We start from the raw sequence: 19555 nt of genomic DNA on the forward strand, positions 1-19555 counted from the left end.
ATATTTCTCCTTCTTACTCTCTGTGGTGGAACAGAAAAGCAGGCTTTCCAACCTTGGGTTTTAGTCACTTTTCTTAAACCAACAAAGACCCTGCTATACATGTGCACATATGAGCATGTCTACCTGACTGCCAGTCACCACAATAATTTTGGAGCCCTTTGCCCAAAGGGCTATAAACATGTGCCTTTCAAGGTCAAAATTGCTGCATGGGCTGATCCCTCATGGGATACCAGAGAATCTATGTGGAAACTCAACCTCAGGACGCCAAGGGTGACCCAGAGTAGTTAAGGTCCATCAGCAGTGCCTGCCAGGCTGAGATGAACACAGGGACAGCCAGACTGCATTTCGAAGTGCTGGGGGTGTAAATCTGCACTGAGACTGACAGCAGCTCACTGTTCACTGGTTATCCCTTCATGGCTGATACTCCTTCATGCAGCAGGCAAAAATATTTCTCTCCTGTTGCGCACTGCCATACTAAGCTCGTTCTTCATTGGATAAAAATAACATTCCCTAATGTTTTCTCTGGCAGCAATAAAGGATGCAATACAATCTTTGACCCTCAATGGTATTCATAAAGTTACAAGACCCTAACTCTCGTGAAAATAGAATTTGATGCAATGATTCTACCCCACCCTCAAAACATTTACAGGCAAACTTAATAGCAATTGGCTGATTGGCATGTGTCATGACACTGCAAACAGTCAGTCAGGAAATGGTTGTTAAACAGAACAATGATTTGACAAGTTCTGACTTCACCTTAATTGCCAAAGTATACCATTTTTGAGATATATACATACATAATAATTTTGTGACAGCTCTCAGCACATTTAGAGGTCAGATTCTGTAAGCAGCTGTTTCTCAGACAGCTTCACGCTGAATCTATCTCTTTCCTAAGTTCTTCATCATGAGGATGCTTTTAACTGATTCACTTCACCAGAAGATACACAGATAACATCTCTATACTCTGATTTTTTCTACTTTTCTTTCATAGCATGAGCTAATTCTTTTACAGAAAGTTTGAAAATGCTTTTATATAAATTTCGAATGCTGTACACAGCTAGTCCACTACTTCTCTCTAACCATGCACAACTATTTTACATTCTCTTAATTCACCTTGGAAAGCCCAAAATTGTGATTTGCATAAAAAAAGTATAAATTTCAGGAAAAATTAATTTACTCCAAAGCCAAGCTTATCTTTTTTTCCCCTTTACATTACTAAGGGAGTGACAGGTAATATGTCAGATAATGCAGACTTAAAACCAGAGAGAATGGGAAATGACAAGAACTCTGTAAGTGTCTACAAACTTCTTTACCTGAGAAACCTTGTCAGAAGAAACTATTGTACTACTGGTGGGATGATGGACTTAAGTGAAATACCTCTGACTTGACAGTGGTGTATGCTGCACAGCAAAATGTTGTCTAGTGTGGTTTAAACAGTAAACTGTGTGGTAGCTAGATGAGGTTGAACCAGAATGTACTACAAACAAAATAGGACTTCTGCATCCAGTCCTTCCAGTGGTGAGACTCACAAGAGGACTTATTAAATGTTGACAACAGTAGGTGTTGACAACAGTAATAATGTAGGTGGATATCATACACATTATTACATAAACACGTAACAAATGCTGACTTCAGTCAGCTAAAACGGCTACAGTTTCTTCCTTATAATTTAAGAATGGTGTAAAAATGGTGAAAGTGGTGCAAGACTTCTGCAGAATTTTAACTTACATGCTGCTTTCCACCAGCCTCTTTACTAATATTTAAGTTATTACATTTTACAGAGACTTTTTAATACTTTGGGTAAAGAGCTCCTCACTCCCCCAAAAACCTAGCTATGAAACTAAAGTAGATTCTAGGATATTTGAAAATCTAAGCAAGATATGTAGAAGTAAATGAAATGGAAGCACAGAGATAAACAAAATCTGTAAACAGCTGCAAAGGGAACTTTAGCAGCTTTCAGAGCACTTCCAGTTGTAATTTTCAGCAAAAGCTGAACCTAAAAAGTGGCACTTAAAAAATTGTGCTGTCAAAAGATTTCCAATAGGCTACAAATCTCCCAACTGAGTTCAACATGGTCTCAATCAAGCCACTTGCACAATGACTGAAGAGAGATTTTTACATCTGCAGGTATGAAAAATACTTTGGTTGATGTTTGTACAGGCAGACAACCAGACTCCAGTGTCTGCACCTGCAAAAGAAAAACCAAAATTGCTCCTAAATGTAATTAAAGACAAAAATTGCTGGTTGTTGCTTAGAAATGCATTCAAGAACGTGCCAAAAGTTAAGTAAATTATTATCAGTGGGATTCATGACTGTCTGTAAATTGTCTTACTGAGAAATGAAGTCCTCCCAGATACCTATTTTCAACATTACTACTCTCAAATCTTTAGCTGTTGTGAGCTCTCAGATGTTTTTTTCTGGACTTACTTGCTGTAAAGAGTGAATAGCTACAAGTCACATCATTAATATCAGATCTCTTAACTCCTGCATTTCCCAGCAGTGAAAATTTCAATCCAGGCCAGAAGTGGGCACGATACTATATATGTTTGTAAATCTTATCATAACACATAACACGTAGTTGTCAACAGAAAATGTCTCCTCAATGATACCAGATGATGCCTCATCTCACACAGTAACAAATTTAGAAAAAGAAGAAAGGTAGTCTTCAGAAAAACGAGCTTAACCACTGTGCAGTTATGGGAAAAGAGCCATTTCTTAATAACACTGTTGCAAATTACACTATGATTAACTTAAATAAGAAATTTTAGGATCTCATTTGGATTATGAAACAACAATAGAAACCAGAATAGACAGTGCAAGTAACCATCTCCTGTATACCAAGTGGCTTGTTCTGTCTATTGAACCTTAACAGCTCTGAAAACATTCAGAATTATTCTAAAACAAAAAAATATTCACCTCTGAGTGGAATTTCAGAACTGATAAACTTTCTTTTTTGAAAATGAAACTGATTTTAGACATTCTGAAATCTACTCTGGAAGGAAATTTCAGTGGGGGCAGGGGGAGTGATGTTGGCAGAAAAATAATTCCAGAACTTCAAACAACTTTCCTGAAGTCTGGGGGCAGACTTTTGACTTTTTGGCATGGATCTAACAGGGCTTTAAATCAAGATAGTGCCCTCAGAGCATGTAGGATCTCATGGTAGTGAGAAGCTCTGGGGTATTGTTCTAGGGATGGATGGTGCTACAGAGCTCAGAGAAATTTCTGTTTATGTTTTAACTGAAGTTAATACTAAAAAGTATCCTTGAAACCATGAAGGATTTTTAACCAGAAACTGTAAATCTGCAAAAAGCTGCTTCACTGGTAGATTTCTGATCTATTCTTGTGAGCATCACGATATCCTCTGGTCTTCTATGAGCACAAAATTTGCCAATACTATATTGTGTACTGTGACTTAGGTTGTAAATTACTCAGTGACTACTTATAGTGTTATAAAATTGATTAACTCTTGGCAAAAGGGGGTCCCAAACCTAGGCAGGAGGTGTGGATCCTGCAATATGTACATACATATACATTTTTTCTCCCTTTCCTCTGTTGCACTGGCAGAGGATTTTTAAAAGCAAATCTCTCTGCATCCCCTGCACTGATATTTCGTACACTGTGTTGGCTGCTGAACCATAAGCTGTCAGTTTACTTTCTCTTTTTAAACAAACATGTTCCTTTCAGCTGTGACACCCCAGAACCAAAGCAGGTCCTGCATCATGCTTACCCTAGCTGAGATCCATTCATGGTGACTTGTTCACTCTGCAGGAAACCATTTCTCCCAGCTGCAGCCACAGCAGCTGTCAATGGCATCCTCTTCCCATCTGTTTCTGCAGTGACACTGGCTATTGAAGCTGGCTGGGAAACTTCCCTCCTGGTCTGTGCGTTTCTGAAGGTGGTTTGGTAGAAGCTGGACCTTACAGATTGCCTGTTCTGAGACCCCAGACGGGCAGCAGTTGGTGATCTCACTTGTCCCATGGCGCTGCCCGAGGTCAGGTAGTTTTCTTTCTCCAAAAGGTTGGTCATACTGCGACTGTTGCCTGCTTGGTGGTACAGAGGTACAGTGGGGCTGGGGTAGACACCATCCAGAGCAACATCATTGACAGCCCCCATGCGGGAGTGTCTCTTAAAAGAGCGTCCCCTGTTCACCGAATCACGAAGAGTGTAACCAACAATCTCAGACCGAGCGTATCTCGGGGGGACAGTCCCACTTGATCTCCCGATATCTCCGTGCCTCATAGAGAATCCAGGTGAAATCCCTCCGTCATAGTGAAAATCATTGGACACATATGCCAGTCTTTCTGGATTTCGTTGGGGTGAAACCTCCAGTCTCTTCAGAGGTTGCCTTTGAGCTCCCTCTTCCATCGTCCTGTAAGCAATCCTCGTCCCCCAGCCGTTTGTATAAGAGGACGGTGAGGCAACCTGCTCAAGGGTGCACAAAAGAACAGGAGTCACAGTAAGATGGCAGCACTTAGGATTGATAGCAAAGAAGCCAAACCAAAAAAGCAAAGATAAAAATTTTACACTCTGCTTTCAGAATTGGAGAACAAAATGTGAACATCAGCAAAGTTGTGTGTTAAATGGGATTCTGCAACACTTCTTTTACCTGCTTCATGAAGGCAGGAAGAAGTACAGTCTAAGGCACCTAATCTTCAGTTATGAACTCAAAATAGTTGCATAAGCCAATTATTTCTGGCAGTGAACAGTTTGATTATTAATGGACATTTTTCAGTTTGAAACTCCTTGGGGATTAATACCAGCATCTGCTACTAAAACTAAATTCAAGGCTGTCCAACATACAGAAGAAAATGAATCAGTGAGATATTAAAAATATACTAAAGTGTCTGCATATTGATATTAACCTTATTAATATAAGGTTATTTGGCACTCCTGTTCGCTTTGTGGTAGTATCTAGTAAAAAGAGATAGTCCTTTCCCTGTTTGTTTAACCTCTTAAAAATGGAGGAGATTGTATAACATTTCAAGAAAAACAAAACGACCATTTCAATGATTTCCCCAATTCTACAGTTGCAATTTTAGATGATTTTTCTCTTCCTGTGCCTAATGGGTATAGACTGTAATGGAACATCATCTTGCTTTATAATTTTCTCTTTTCTAAAGTCAACAAATCCACTTCCTCTAACCTTTCTTTGTAGGATGTATCTTCAAGATTTTTACTGTTTAGGTGCCATTTGAAGTATCTCCAAATTTTCTACCTTTTTCTTGTGGTTTATATTGGACACCAAACTCGATTCAAACCTTCCACAAGTAGATCAACTTGGAACACTATCTGGCTTTCAAACAGAGGAATCATGTTTTTTTAAAAATCAAAGCCCCATATATTCAATTTTCATGTTGTAATAAGGTTTTGTAATATTAAAGGCATTTTTTAAGGTAAACTGAGGAGTTTATACAAACTATGAATTGAAGGAACAGTGCTCAGCAGATAGCTGCCAGACTGAAATCCCCTAATTTCACTGTTGAGGAGGTCCTGAGGATGATAATTGACTCACAAAAGGAGTAAAGGTTACAGGAACTGGTAGGTTGAGGCAAGGATCATTGGCTATATCTGTTTATTCTAGAGAAGTTTTGCAAGGATATCTTTATCTTTTGTTTGGGGACAAGGAAATTAATGCTTTTGTGAAATACTAGACCTTGTGGCTTTTTCCAGCTTTCACACAGCACAAATAGTCTCTCTCTTTCCCCCCAACCCCTGTTTCCCCCCAGGAAAACTGTATTATTTTCTTCTGATTCCTATGTCACCTCCAGTTTTGCTCTTGTTGCTCTCTTTAAAAAGGAATGAATTCCCATAAAATATTATGGACTGGAGAATAGGTGAGAACAGCAGAGAGGAGGACACAGAAAGAAATATGTTTAAGTAAATAGTTCTAACTCTCCCCATACAGAGCCAGGGCTGCTTCACTGGCTGTTCAGAAGCTGGGCTATTTCTTTTGACTACAATAAGCTATTCTTAGTAATCTAAAATTAAGAAAGAATTGCCCTCTCCATAGACAATTATTTATTAAATAAATATTTCTGTTCTCAAGCTGAATTTCTTTCAGTTGACTAATGTTGATCATGCAGCAGTGATGCTATTGAGCTGTGTTGATTTCCCAGTCACATGGTTGCTCCCTCAAATAGGTTCATACCAGTTATAAGCTTTGTCACAAACCCTGCAGAAAACCAATTATTTGTTCATTCAGGCCATGAACCCAAGAAAAGCTGGTCAAAACAACATGAGAACTTATGATTGGATGGTTTAGAAACACCACTGTATTGCAAGGACTGTACTGCTGAAATTCCTGTAAGGCTAAAAGAGGTTACAACAATGGTATTTTAAATTATAAGGAACACTATACCTGTCTTTGTGAAAGTAAAGCAATCTGTTTTCCTTTGGGTTTGGATGCTTAATTCTGTTCAACAGGGCAGCATGGCCTCTAGCTGCTCTGAGTTACGGATGTGCTGATTGAACTGCTGCCTGGTGGGATGGATAAACTTGTCACAGCCTTTGCCTTAGTGGAGTGTTAGTATGATTTTTCGTTTTCTAACCTGATGCCCATTCTCACAAAACCAACAGGGTTGCAAACAGCCTGTCTGTACAACTGAGTTTAATCTGGCCACTAGGCTCCGAAGTCACTGGAAGTGGGGTAAAACATTAGGAGACTTCAGTTGTAAAAACCTCATTTTCTAGAAATCAGGCTTCAAAAAGAAAACAAATAAGCAACCAAACCTTGTAACACCATCTAAATGCGACTATTTGTGGTAACAAAATGAATAAACTGTGCACATGATATTATATTTTTTTCCATTCATCATCTTCCTCACCTGGCTTGACTGGTAATATGAGAAACCATAGGGAGTTCTTGGTGCAAAATCATTTTCAGCAATCCCCATGTTATAGACACGCTCTGGAACACTGGATGCACGGTGCAAGCTGCCTGTAACCAAAGACTGATATTAGTAAGATTTTAACAAAACATGGTATTGTTACAGAGCAGGAGGTACAGTACTAGGGAAATGCAGCAGTGTGCACTGCCATTAATATATATAAGCTGGACATTGAACAGGGAAATAATGGAAAGATGTTTGCATTTGGTGTATCACATTCAAAACGTGGTTAAGCAAAGCTTCCTAGGGATACAAGCCTTTTTTTCAGTTCCCTATATATTTTATATAATCTTCTCAGTGCTTCATCCAAAGAGGACAAAGAGTCCACTAACATATTCTATGGCTTATGGAGGCACGTGGCATATGATGCTGTAAAGTTGGGTTGTTCATTGATGCTTCAAATCTGCAACTGAAAGGTTCACTAAGCCTCCGAATAATGTAGAAGATCCACAGTGTATCTGCTCTGATTCTTTTCTTCCATGACCCAGCTTTGAAAACAGAGCAGCACATGGGGATTATTTCTTTCATTAAAACCACAAACAAACCAACCAAAAACTTCACGCTGTTTCTTTTTTCACCAATACAATGCATTTTCAAAGAACAAGTGCTCCTATTAATGAAAACTTTTAAAGCAACAGATACTGCTGATATAATTATCCATGAGATTTCCATGCTACTGTGAGAATCTGCATGCAGGAATATAATTAACACAGGTTTAAAGAGGTGAGACTGAAGTTTCAAGATATACCTCAAATCAGTCATAAATGGGGCCAGTGTGTGCTGCAGAAGTTTGGGCTGAACAGATAGCAGTGGTCAATAAAGAAGTTAACTGGCCATCAATTTTCAAAACAGCAGGTATTACCTGAGATACTGCAGAAAAGCAATCTAAGGAATGAATCACTAACTGGACCAAACAGCTGAAGTCTCTGCTTCTAAAAATAGCAGGAGACCTATGACTATGGGAATTCAGGTCCCAAAAACATACCAGCAAGTGGCTGTTGGGGTGTTTGAAAGCACCTCGTGTGTGTGTGCCAGAGCTGAGGCCTCCAATGCATGCAGTTAGATTCCGGGTTTCTTTAGGTGCACAACCCTAGAAAGCTCAGCACATCTGTACATTTTATCCTTAGTGTCTGCAGTTAGTAAAGGACTCAACAAGGATGAAAATAAACCCAGGTAACCATAATAACTTATGAATAATTCTCCCTAGCACGTACCTACCTGGGCAAGTCCAAATTTGTGTATCCTATAATATAGTATAATACAATACAATATAATGGCAGACTGCAATAATTTGAGGCCTAATTCAATCATACTTTGCAGTTATTTTGCTTATTTAATCATACTTTCCAATTTTTTCATTTTGGCCACACGAGGCAGATTTAAACACGCATTAAGTGATTTGTTAAGACACATTCACAGTAACTTTGCGTCATGAGAGTGGAATGATGCAGCTTGGTCAAACTCATGATTTGGATTGTAATAATTCCTTTGTGACATTACAAGGTTACCAGAGCCCAAGGGTTACCCGAGTACATGAGAAATCAGTAAGAGGAAACTGTTCTCTTATACTGCAAAAAATTCTGGCTGATGTACACCAACATCCAAAACCTACAAATTTCTATAAATCTCTCATTTGTGTCATACAAGACAAAATGAACTATTTCAGGTGTCCAATAAGAGTCTATCTTAGCCTATCCCCTGTGCCTACTTTTTTAAAGATTCGCTTTCTTCATTGCTGCATAATAAAGTACTTCCATGAAATAAATAATACAAATTACTGTTTCTTTACAGTTAGTATTTTTTGTCCTGTTTACTACACTTAGTGAGAAAGTACTCCCAGTTATTTATCTAGTTAGGGCACAATGACCCTTTGAACAAGTAATTTTTGTATATTTTAGGCAACTCTAAACTTGTCTTTAATAATAATACAAAAAAGAGGAGAAGATAAAAATAACAAGGCCATCCATGAACTAGCTAGGATAGACTACACATCTAACAGTTTCCTCTTTGCAAAAGCAAAATGCAGTCAAACAGAAATTGTAACATGCAGTTATCTTCAACTAGCCCTCTTTTTTAACCTTCAGTCTCCCTGTGAAACTATCCATCAGTAAAAATTTTTCTCTTTCACAAACACAGTATATGTCAACTTATGGAATTTCACTTCACATTTGCAGTTGCTTGCTCTCACCACACTGGTAAATTATTTTGCCAGACTTTTACCTGTAGATTTATTAGGCAGATATAAAATGCATGTCTTTTTACTGTGAGCTCTTTACTTGTGCCACAAGTCAGTGTGTTAAAAGTGGTAATAGAAATGGTGTGTCTTTCCATGAGGTGCAGAATAAGTGACCTGATCAAAACTTGCCTCTGCCAGGAAGGATTCCTTCAGATTATTTTCACCACACTACAAAAACCTACATGTATTTCCTACCTTGCAAAGTTGCTCAGTATTACATATATTCAGAAATCATTATGCTGTCCTTACATACTCAGGGTACTGTTTTTATTTTTTTTTTTCCCTAAAAAAGCCATGAAAGATTGTTTTAAAAAAAATTCATATTATGGTCTCATATGCTGTAACAACTAGTATTTTCTAGTTGTGATACTCAGTGTTTTAAAGTCTCACAAAAACTCTCTTCAGAAAATATGCACACCATGCTCATCCATAGGGAACAAACACTATTTGAGAGGCCATAGGATACCACACTTGATTTCCAGCAGCCAGTCAAGAAAAAAATGGGTTTCCTACAGGCCCTGCATCATGTCTGTCAACCCATAAGGATATTTTAGAAAACTCAGGCATCTCAGACAACACCAGACACCCATGTGTGGGCAACTGAGTGGAACCATTTATCACAGTCTCCCCTCTCCCCTGTCAATATGAACTGAAATAGCCCAGGAACACTTTGGATGTCACTTTGGTCAGTGGGGGAGGAAATCTAAACCCCTTTGCTCTTCTCCAAGGCTAAAATGAAAGCTGTACAAAAATCACCTGATATTGCAACAGTTATGACAAAATTTTAAGATTGAAAAAAATAATTACACTATCAGGAGGGAGACAGTACAGATGACTGAGCAAAAATCCCATCTGTCTTCACAGAGGCCCCCTTGTCCCCCTGGATGTGACAAGCCCAACAACTCCAAAGGCCTTGGAAATTTCTCCCCAGCAATTGCTGCCTATGGCTGCTGACAGATCAACCTGCTGTTTGCTCTGCTTTCAAAAACAATTATGACAAGAGGCATCTCTAAGATATATGAACAAGACAATTATCCTCCATTAAGAAGGTCGGTGTATCAAATTGCCCTTAAATCATGTACAGTGGTAACTCTCAGCTGTGAGTCTTTTTCAGCGCTTTTGTGTTCGAACGGTTACCATCAAAGTCAAATTTTGGCTTCAAACCTCCCACTGCAGTCATCAGTGTAGCTGTACCCTGGACACACAAGTCTATTAAGGTCTGTGATACTTTCATGCACCCGAGGGCCCACCTGCTGTGTGTTCACTGTCCACTCTTGCCCAGGGCAGGTGGGTGATCATATCTCCAGCAGAGACTCCTCAGTGCTTCTGGACTGTCACCTTTTAATCCTTTTTCATACTTCAGCACTCATGATAGACTAAGATGGTGACATTTAAGAATGGCACATCAAAAAATTCATTGAATCACTTCATCTAGAGATCACAGAGCCCTCTTTTTTTGATTGTGCTCCTTCATCACTCTGCCAGCATGTGACTGGTCCCAGAGGAGTTTTTCTAACATTTTGTGCTGGTCAGTACATTTACACAAATGCTCAAATTTAAGAAAAAGATTTCTTCTGGCTCAGGAAGCAGAGGCGAGGAATTTAATAAAACCAACAAAAATTGAAAGTCATCAACGAGGAATTTTCTTCTACGTCCTTAACCCACAAAGATATAAACAGAAAATTGCTACAAAGCAGTCATCACAGTCAGCATTCTGCAAAATAGAAGCCTAAGGACAAAAAAGTGCCCCAGCCCCCTAAAAGCAGGTCTAACAAGAAAATACTACTCAGAATTTTAGAAATTAAGAATTGTGAGGAATAAATAAGGGTCTGATTTTAACAGTCTTGTATCTGATGTTTTTTATTGGGAAATCTCATAAGTTTGAATTCTGGTTTGGGGTTTTGGTTTTTTTTTTATAAACACACTGTGTTTATAAAACTATGTTAAGGGAAAGAATCACAACACGGCCAGCAGTTCATCAGGACATTTGATTTTATATGATATATTACTCAATTCTGCCCTGATTTTTTAGAGTGAGGAACTAATTAGGATGGTTTAAAAAGCCTACCAAAATCCAAATGGAACAAGATCAGAGGCAAGTGGACTTATAAACAGAAAAAAGTCTAATAGATTCCTAAAATGTACATAAAATAATCAAGTGCTGCATCATAGGCAAGCTGAAAAACACCAGTCATTAAAGTATATGATTCTGAATGCCATTTTTCTTTGATAAGGCAGAACTACCTAGCAGTCCATTTCCATCCTTAAATAGCATCCAGAAATTTGATATGACTGCTTTAGTTATTCAAAACTTCTAAGGGCAGCATAATCTTTAATTTATAAAGGTTCAGGAATGGATGAATTAGAAAAGTTGCAGCTGTTGTTAAACTGCTTGAAAAGCTGTTAACAATGTTTGACAATGTCTTGAAAAGAGTTGAGGTCATATGTAACTTCAATCATTTGGCAGCAGGTGGAATCCTCAAATCCAAGGATGACTGAATTTCTATTATAAAAAAGAAATACACACTCCAATAGGTAGAAAAGGGCATGAAACAGCAAACAATATGAGGGTAGGAGGCAAAAAGATGTTTTTTCCATTTAAAGTAAAGCTGAAGGCTAATAAGACACCTGTAAGTCGAAATTCTAAGGAGAAATTATGCTGTCTGGCAAACTACTTCTTGTGGCTTCAAAGTTTCCACTACAGTCAGTAGAAAATGGGTGTGCACAGATGATACTGGGCAAGACCTTTTCTACCACTGATTTTTCATACCCAGTGGTTATGTGCTTGTCTAATTTTAGGCATGTATGTGAATACTGTGGTTAGGTATGCACTAAGTACCTTGCTGAACAGAGTCTGAAATACTCCTGCAGATAGGACAGTTATATCACTGCTCCTGCTCCCTCTAACCCTTTGTAAGTCTTCCCTGAAATGGCAAACAATATGGGGCCCTTGGTGAATGTATCCAGAGAAAGGTTATAATTCAGAGAAAGTGATGCTTTTGCATGTAAAAGAGGTCACATTTTTTTAAAAAAAATTTTAAAAGTACCCTACATATAAGAATTGAAATGTTTCTCAAAGCATAGCCGATTTTTGAGCAAGTCTATACAGAAAGCACATTGGGACAAGTATGCACATATATGTATATTTTTCAGGAAAGTAAACATATTAAATTCAAGATAGGCATTTGATTCACATATATATTTAAAATATACATAGAGGTACGTATATTATATATATATATATGTATACATTCATGGAATGCATTCTGGTTTCATTTACTTTTTCTGAGTTTTGCAGTAGGACTAAAAAGTGTACAGTGAGTTGGGCACAAGAATACATTTGAAATATGAAAAGTTCATTTTATGCATGAACAAAACACGTTACAGACATGGCATTTGCCACTCCTGATCCTAAAGTTTGAAAGTTTTGGTGTCTCAGAAATGCAAGGGGTTCAAATACTTGACCTTTAGAAAAACAGAGCAAACCAGGATAACTATCCCCAAATACATCAGGTCTGTTAATGTATTCCAGAGAAGTCAAGATGACTTGGGAGGATGGGAACTCTGTCTTCATAGTTTTATGCATGGTTTAGAGACATGAGCTCAGGTTCATGACACTGTATCATCTATAAACTAGTGCTTAAAAAGCTTTTTGCAGGCTCTCTGTTGAGAGGAAAAGAAATTAAATTACTCTAAGAGCGTTTAGAAAACATAATTAAATGACAGCAGCCAAGCTAGGGACTTGGACGTGTATCTGCACATTGCACAGCTGTGTGTATCTGTTTATGTGAGTTGTATACCTGATTTTTATGAGCAGAATATGTCCATGTCCGCACCATGTGCTTTTTTTGCCATGAGGTGTTTTTTAGATAGAGGCCAGACAAAGAACAAGGGAACATTCCTCTGCCTGAGACGAATAGATGAGTGAAATATAAAGACCTTCGTCTCACAGCTTTTAGCAAATGAAAGGTGACAGCTTCTTTGAGGATAACTGAGCAACAGGGTATGTACCCTGTAAGTCAGTCGTATCTTCATATTTTAAAAATAAGATTAAAGTTTCATAGTATACAAAGTTTTCATTAATAGTTAAGACAGCCCCTTGGACAGCTTGCCTTTAACCCTCAGCACCTGACAGTCACTCTGTAGGTGCCTGATGCTGTGATCGGGCCCTAGTTGGGGCACAAGGTGTGACTGCAGACTTTATTGATTGAGTCTGGCCTTCTGCCTACAAGATCTTAGAAGCACGGAGTGATTGACGTCAATTTGTATCATGCATGTCAAAGAACTGGGTAAATAATGTCTGATAGCACTATTGTTCTGTGTTTCCCATTCATGCCTTTCTCAGAGCTACTTTTCCAAACTTCCTTTTAGTTTTGTTTGTTTGTTTGAATTTCATAGTTAAACAAGGCAAAACATTTCCTATATTTCTTCCCATTTTATTTAGCAAACAGGACCGGTGGGTAAAGATAAAAGCATTAAAATAAGCACATTAAGCGGTCGCTGGATTAGAAGAATTTCCCCTCAATTCCTCCCCCTCCTGGGCAGCGGAGAGCCGAGAGCGGCCCCACCGCGCACCGAGTTACGGCGAGAGTTTGGGAGAGAGAAACTTCTGACTCACTGCGGTGGGAAAAGAGAACGGGAAGAGGCGACAGATTCGCTTTTTTCTGCATACCCGGTCACGGCCTGTGACCGGCACCGGCTGTCCCGAGCAGTCCGCACCTCCCGGGGCCGGGAAGCAGCTGCGGCCGCCCTCGGACAGCCCGGGTCCCACCCCGGACTCCCGGGAACCCTTCCCGTGCTCCCGCCGCCGCTCCCATCGGAGAGCCCCGAGGGGCCGGGGCGGGCACTCACCATTGTACAGCGAGCCCCGGCTCTTCCTGGCCAGCGTCTGCTGGACCTGCCGGTGGATCCGCAGCGCCTTCTCCTCCCCGGCGCGGTCGCCCGACAGCTTGAGCCGGTCCTCGGAGGGCAGCGCCAGGCTGGAGCTGTCCAGCTCCCCCAGGATCTGCTGGCCCAGCACGGTGCGGATGTAGCCCTGCTCGGCGGCGGGGCCGCGGCCGGCCATGGGCACCGATGGGCTCCGATCCCGCTCCGCTCCGATAACCTGTTGCGCGGCCGCCGCTCCCGCAGCGCCGGGGCCCCGCCGCGCCCAGCCCGCCCCGGGGCTGCCCCGCCCGCCGCACAGGTGCTAGGCACGGCCCGCGCCCCGCTCCGCCCCTTCCCTCCCTTTCCCCGTCCCTTCTCCGCTATTCCCCTCCCCTGCCCTGCCCGCCGGGGTGAAAGGGTCCGGTGTGGCCGCCCAGCCCAGCCCAGCGGGGCGCGGCCGCCGCCTCCAGCAAGAGCTGCCTGTCCTTGTCCTCGCCCTGGGGGAGTCCCGGAGCGGCCGAGTCTGTGTGTGTGTGTGTGAGTCTGTGTGTGTGTATCTGTGTGTGTGAATCTGTGTGTTTGTGTGAATCTGTGTGTGTGTGTGTGTCTGTGTGTGTGTGTGAGTCTGTGTGTGTGTGTGAGTCTCTGTGTGTGTGTGAGTCTGTGTGTGTGTGTGAGTCTGTGTGTGTGTGTGAATCTGTGTGTGTGTGTGAGTCTGTGTGTGTGTGTGAGTCTCTGTGTGTGTGTGTGTGTGAGTCTCTGTGTGTGTGTCTGTATGTCTGTGTGCCTGTCTGTATGTCTGTGTGCCTGTCTGTATGTCTGTGTGCGTGTGTGAGTCTGTGTGCGTGTGTGTCTGTGTGCGTGTGTGTGAGTCTGTGTGAGAGTCTGCGTGTGTGTGTGAGTTCGTGTGTGTGAGTTCGCGTGTGTGTATGTGGCTCTGGCGCCACGTCCCGCACTCGCCGGGGGACCGGCTACCTTTCCCCCCTCCCCACGCCCCCCGTCGGGAACAAACACATGCAGGCGTTTTAAACATATTAAACATGCGCTGTCTTCATGTACCGTCCCTCGCGGATGCCCTGTGTTATGTCATATATTTAAGATGCTTCTATGTTTTTACACATTTACGCATTTTGTGCTTGTGTACGTAAGTTTCAACCTGGAAATTGAAGACGCTTCAAGTGCAGCGGCCCGTGCTGTGCAGATCAAACTTTCAGGCGGGACTGTGATGCGAGAGTGGGTATAGGGATGCTGGTCTGGGAAGTTTTCCTGCTCTGTGGGTTTTTTTTTCAGGCTGCCTTGAGGGATTGCAGAGAGATGAGTCGAAACCGCCTTCTCTCCGTTGTAAAGAGGTGATGAGGGAATTGCTCAATTAAAGGTTGGAAAACCCCCGACTGGCGCTGCCCCTGCCGTCACGAGCGGGTTCTTACCCACTGAAGTACAGCGGTGAGAGTGCGAGCCGGGGGAAGGCTGAAGTTCTCTATCACAGGACACAGCTTGGAGTCACTGTTTAAACAAACACTCTACTCGCGATGGGCTGAAAGGAGGAGGAACAAGAGAACATACAATGTCTTGGGCAAAGGAAAGTGCAGGCTTTAGAAAAAGAAGCAGGCAATCCAGGGTTGCACAATTTAAAAGAAAAAAAATCTCCACCAAAATAAATGTAGGTATTTCGATGGAAAACCCGATATTTCTTAAAAGCAAATGAAAATTAATGCGGCTTTTAACTTCACGTGTTGCTATTCCAGAGGCGTGCTGGGACTCAAAATGAGCTGTTGAAGCTTGTTTTTTACCAAGCTTCAGGCAGCAGTGAGGGTACAGGATGGCTGGGGAGAAACTGGGGTGATCCTTGTCTTGGGTTACACTGTGACATAAGAAACTGGGCACCTTCTCAGAAAACACAGGATGGGGATGAGGAACCAGCTCTATACTTAGGAGTTCAGAATCCTTTTGCTTCTGATTTTTAATTGTTGCCTCTCTTCCAATTTTTTGTCTAAGAGGGAGAAGCAGCTCTGGCCCTTCTCATCACTTGGGCTGACTAACGTCATTCCCTTTTGTTCCAGTGTAGTGCTCCACAGGAGAGGTCATGTTTGTGATACATGAGAATAGTTAAGAGAAATTGAGTGGCACACTCCTTTTCCCTTATAAATGGGGAAAGGTTATATATCGGAGCAGAAAGGTTGGAGATGAACTGTGGGGGTACCAGCTGGAAAAGAGGAGCAGCAATTTGTGCAGAGGAAATTGGAGGTATGTGGCAGAAGTGCAGATAGCAGTGGTTCCTCAGGCGTGTGGCTTTTTTGTCGCATATTAGGACAGGACTAACTTGCATCCTGACCTGGGTTATAAAGCTGTGCTCATTTCATCAGTCGTTCATACAATCTTGATGAATGCTGGCAGAACTATGACGGGCAGGAAAAAATTGTAACTGAAAAGTGCAAGGATAAAAAAAATGAAAGCATGGACAGGATAAGGCAGGAAAAACAATGGGGAAGACACATCACAGCTAGAAAGGAATGTTAACTATGTCAGAAACTCTGTTAGACCCTTTTGCTGACATACAGATGGTCACAAAAGCATTTCCAGTAAACAATAGATACTACATTCTCAGGCAGTATGAGTGAGGAGATTAGAAAATAGTCTAAAAAATGTGAAACATTTCCTCCCCTCCTCCTTTTCCCTACTCTCTTCTCTGTTGCCGAACTCCAGCACAAACATGAATTCTGGATAGTTTTTATAGTCAAGACCAATTTGGTTTCACACAAAAAATACACCTGAAATGGATTCAAGATTTAGAAAATACTTTTGTAGAGGGTATCCCCCTAATGCCACTTACACCACGTAGAGGTTTACAAGCTCTTGGCACATCAGCATGGCCTCTGTTGGAAGAACTCTTGAATGGTTTTTAACTTAATTTTGCAAGTATATACATTTATTTGTGCTTGTGATATCTGTGGCAAAAGAAATGACAGTTTTCTCTGGACTTTAAAATCTCTAATTAGATTTTTTAGTTGGGTTTCTCCTCTTGTAACTAGGAATGCTGACTGGAAAGTTGGGGGTGGGGGGGGAGAGTAGAGAAAGAAAGAATTTTGCTTGCACAGCAATTCAGGAAATGCTTAGCCAACATCTGAAATAGAAATGAATTAAGTTTTTCTTCAGTTTTTCTTAACTGAAGAAAATAAATAAATACCACGTAACTGATTGCCCCATCAATAGCAATTCCTTGAAGTTGATTTATGTTGGATTAACACCCCTTCTTGACTGAATTACAAACAAAAAAAAAAAGCCCCAAGTCTTTTGAGAGGGAAATACTTTAGCAGTGCCATTTGCAGATGTAAAGCAACATATTTGGGATTATCTTCGAAAAGATTGCAGCTTGTGATGAATGTTTGCTCATTAGATTTTTGAAAAAGAGAATTAATTATGATGCATATGATGATTAAGGGATGAGGAACCACATACAAAAATATTTGCTTTCAGCTCAGTGTCTAATGGAGTCAAACAGATCAGAAAAACAGATATTTCTTTATAAGACTTATTTCCTATTCTTACCAGATGTGCTTGGCCTAAACCATGCAACCTCTCTCTATCAGAAATTTCCCACAAATAATATTTATATTAAAGTTATGGTAGTTGTTCCTTTAGCTTGTTTTCCCCTCCTCCCCTTGCCCCATTACCATGTTAGGACTTAAGTAAGCAGCTGAGTTTGTACCCTGGAAACAGATTATTTTCAGTTGCAGGAACCTTAGAGGAAATGAGGTGTTCAGTTTAAAAGTGAAACAGCATCTTAAATACACACAGAAATAACGTGTGTGAATCTCTAGGACCACACAGAAAATGAAGTGGCATTTACTCAGAGTCTGGTTTTTTCCCCCCTTTTTCATTTTGGATCCTAGGGTTGTGGGCGTTATATGTAAGTGCAGGTTAGTCAAGAGTAGCAGGATTGTTTCCACACGTGTCCTCTTCCCTCTGGTTCGATTTGACCCCGCCGAGGGGAAGGGAACCGACTCCTCTCCACCAGGAAAACCCCTGCGAGGAGCGAGAGGCCACAGTGCCACCGCGTGTTCCCTTCCTGGAACGGCACGGCCGAGCCCGCTTCCATTCCCTGCTCCTGGGAAAGGAAAACTTGCAAAGCGGACTTGGAGAGTACACAGGAAAGAGTTAACTCTGTGCTTTGAAACCTGAGATCGGTATCTATTGCAATTTTGTTTGCCGTAGGAGACAGAACTGAAGCTCAGTCCTTCTGTCTTTTGCATCGGGCATTGGTATCCTGTATTTTCTTCCAGTAACATACATTTCTTTCACTCTAGCGTAATTTTTGGAAACAGAGAAACAGAAGATCATCTGTTTGGTCCTGCAGGATAATTTAAAGTAAAGATTTTTTCAGAGACACCTGGAGGAAAAGGGCTATTTTTTCCACTGGTGAAATGAGTGTGATAGCAGTTCTCTGCCTGAAAGAGATGTGGCAATAACAGCAATAGGATCTGTGACCTAGACAGAGTTCAAGGGAGCAGCAGATTGCCTGAGGAAAGAAAAAACACAATCACAGTCACACACACACACACACACACACACACACACACACACACACACACACACGCACACATACACGAAATTACAATGACCCTCATTGAAACATGACAAAACCTTCACTCATTTTGATGAGGTGAGTGTGGAACTGTTGGCTTTGAAAATCCAGGCCATAGCCTGGAGCTGACTAAATGTTCTGACTTGAGAAATGCCATATCAAAACTGTCCTATGGCCATGGGCTTTGCTTTATGTCTCAAGAGACCAAGGACTGCAGATAACAGTGGCTCCTCAGGCATAAGGCTTTTTTTGTTGTGTGGTAGGACAGGATTAACGTGTATCCTGACCTTGCTAATAAAGCCATGTTCATTCCATCAGTCTTGCCTCAATTTGTTTCTTCCTGCAGCTGGAGGTGTTGGTTTTCCAGCCCACCTATAGCAGGGTGGCAGCTCACATTGACCAATCCTGTAGCCCTGAGGTAAAATCTCTGCTCGAGTCACAGTCTGTTGAGCAGTTTTACTTGGTGTCACTGCCACACAGCACTTGATCTGATGCAAAGGGGATGAACCTGCTAGAGATCTGCACTGGGATGCATTCAACCAAGGGATATTTTTGAATGCTATGCCCAGCACAAGTTGTGGGGTTAGGTTGTCCTCTGATACAATAGAGCAGTCTCCAGGAGAAAGGAGAAGGTGTTGGCGTGGCTGCCCTCGTGTACGATGACATCTGTGATGCTGTAAAAAGGTTTTGGCGCAGTGGATGAGACAGCAGGAACAGAGGGAACTGAGATAAAGTTTTTAACACGCCTGACTATGAATCATCTCTGTGGAGATTCCCCAGCTGGATCATGGGGAACGTTTTACTTGTTAGCGGGCTCCTCTTCACACTGTGGGTAGGGGACAGTCTGGTTGCACAGCCCCACCAGGAAGATATTTTCAGTGACTAAGAATGGAGGAGACAGAATTAGTCTAAATTTTCTGTGTCCCTACAGATCCTTTGTGTGTGACTGGACCAGCTGCACACTGTGAACTGGAGGTGAGGTGG

At 41.4% G+C, this 19555-nt stretch overlaps 1 protein-coding gene across 1 annotated transcript in view; it reads right to left on the reverse strand.

Annotated features, from left to right (window-relative positions):
- Window positions 1-14289, reverse strand: part of PKP2 (plakophilin 2) — a 40657-nt gene extending 26368 nt beyond the window's left edge. The window contains exons 1-3 of the mRNA XM_064654685.1: window positions 13975-14289; window positions 6825-6937; window positions 3728-4422 (exon numbers count right to left, since the gene is read on the reverse strand). Of these exons, the coding sequence (XP_064510755.1) occupies window positions 3728-4422; window positions 6825-6937; window positions 13975-14188 (1022 nt within the window). The 5' untranslated portion in view covers window positions 14189-14289. The remainder of the gene's footprint in view (window positions 1-3727; window positions 4423-6824; window positions 6938-13974) is intronic.
- Window positions 14290-19555: the final 5266 nt, after the last annotated feature.

The sequence above is a fragment of the Pseudopipra pipra genome, chromosome 5 (genome assembly GCF_036250125.1).
Source record: "Pseudopipra pipra isolate bDixPip1 chromosome 5, bDixPip1.hap1, whole genome shotgun sequence".
Classification (NCBI taxonomy): domain Eukaryota; kingdom Metazoa; phylum Chordata; class Aves; order Passeriformes; family Pipridae; genus Pseudopipra; species Pseudopipra pipra.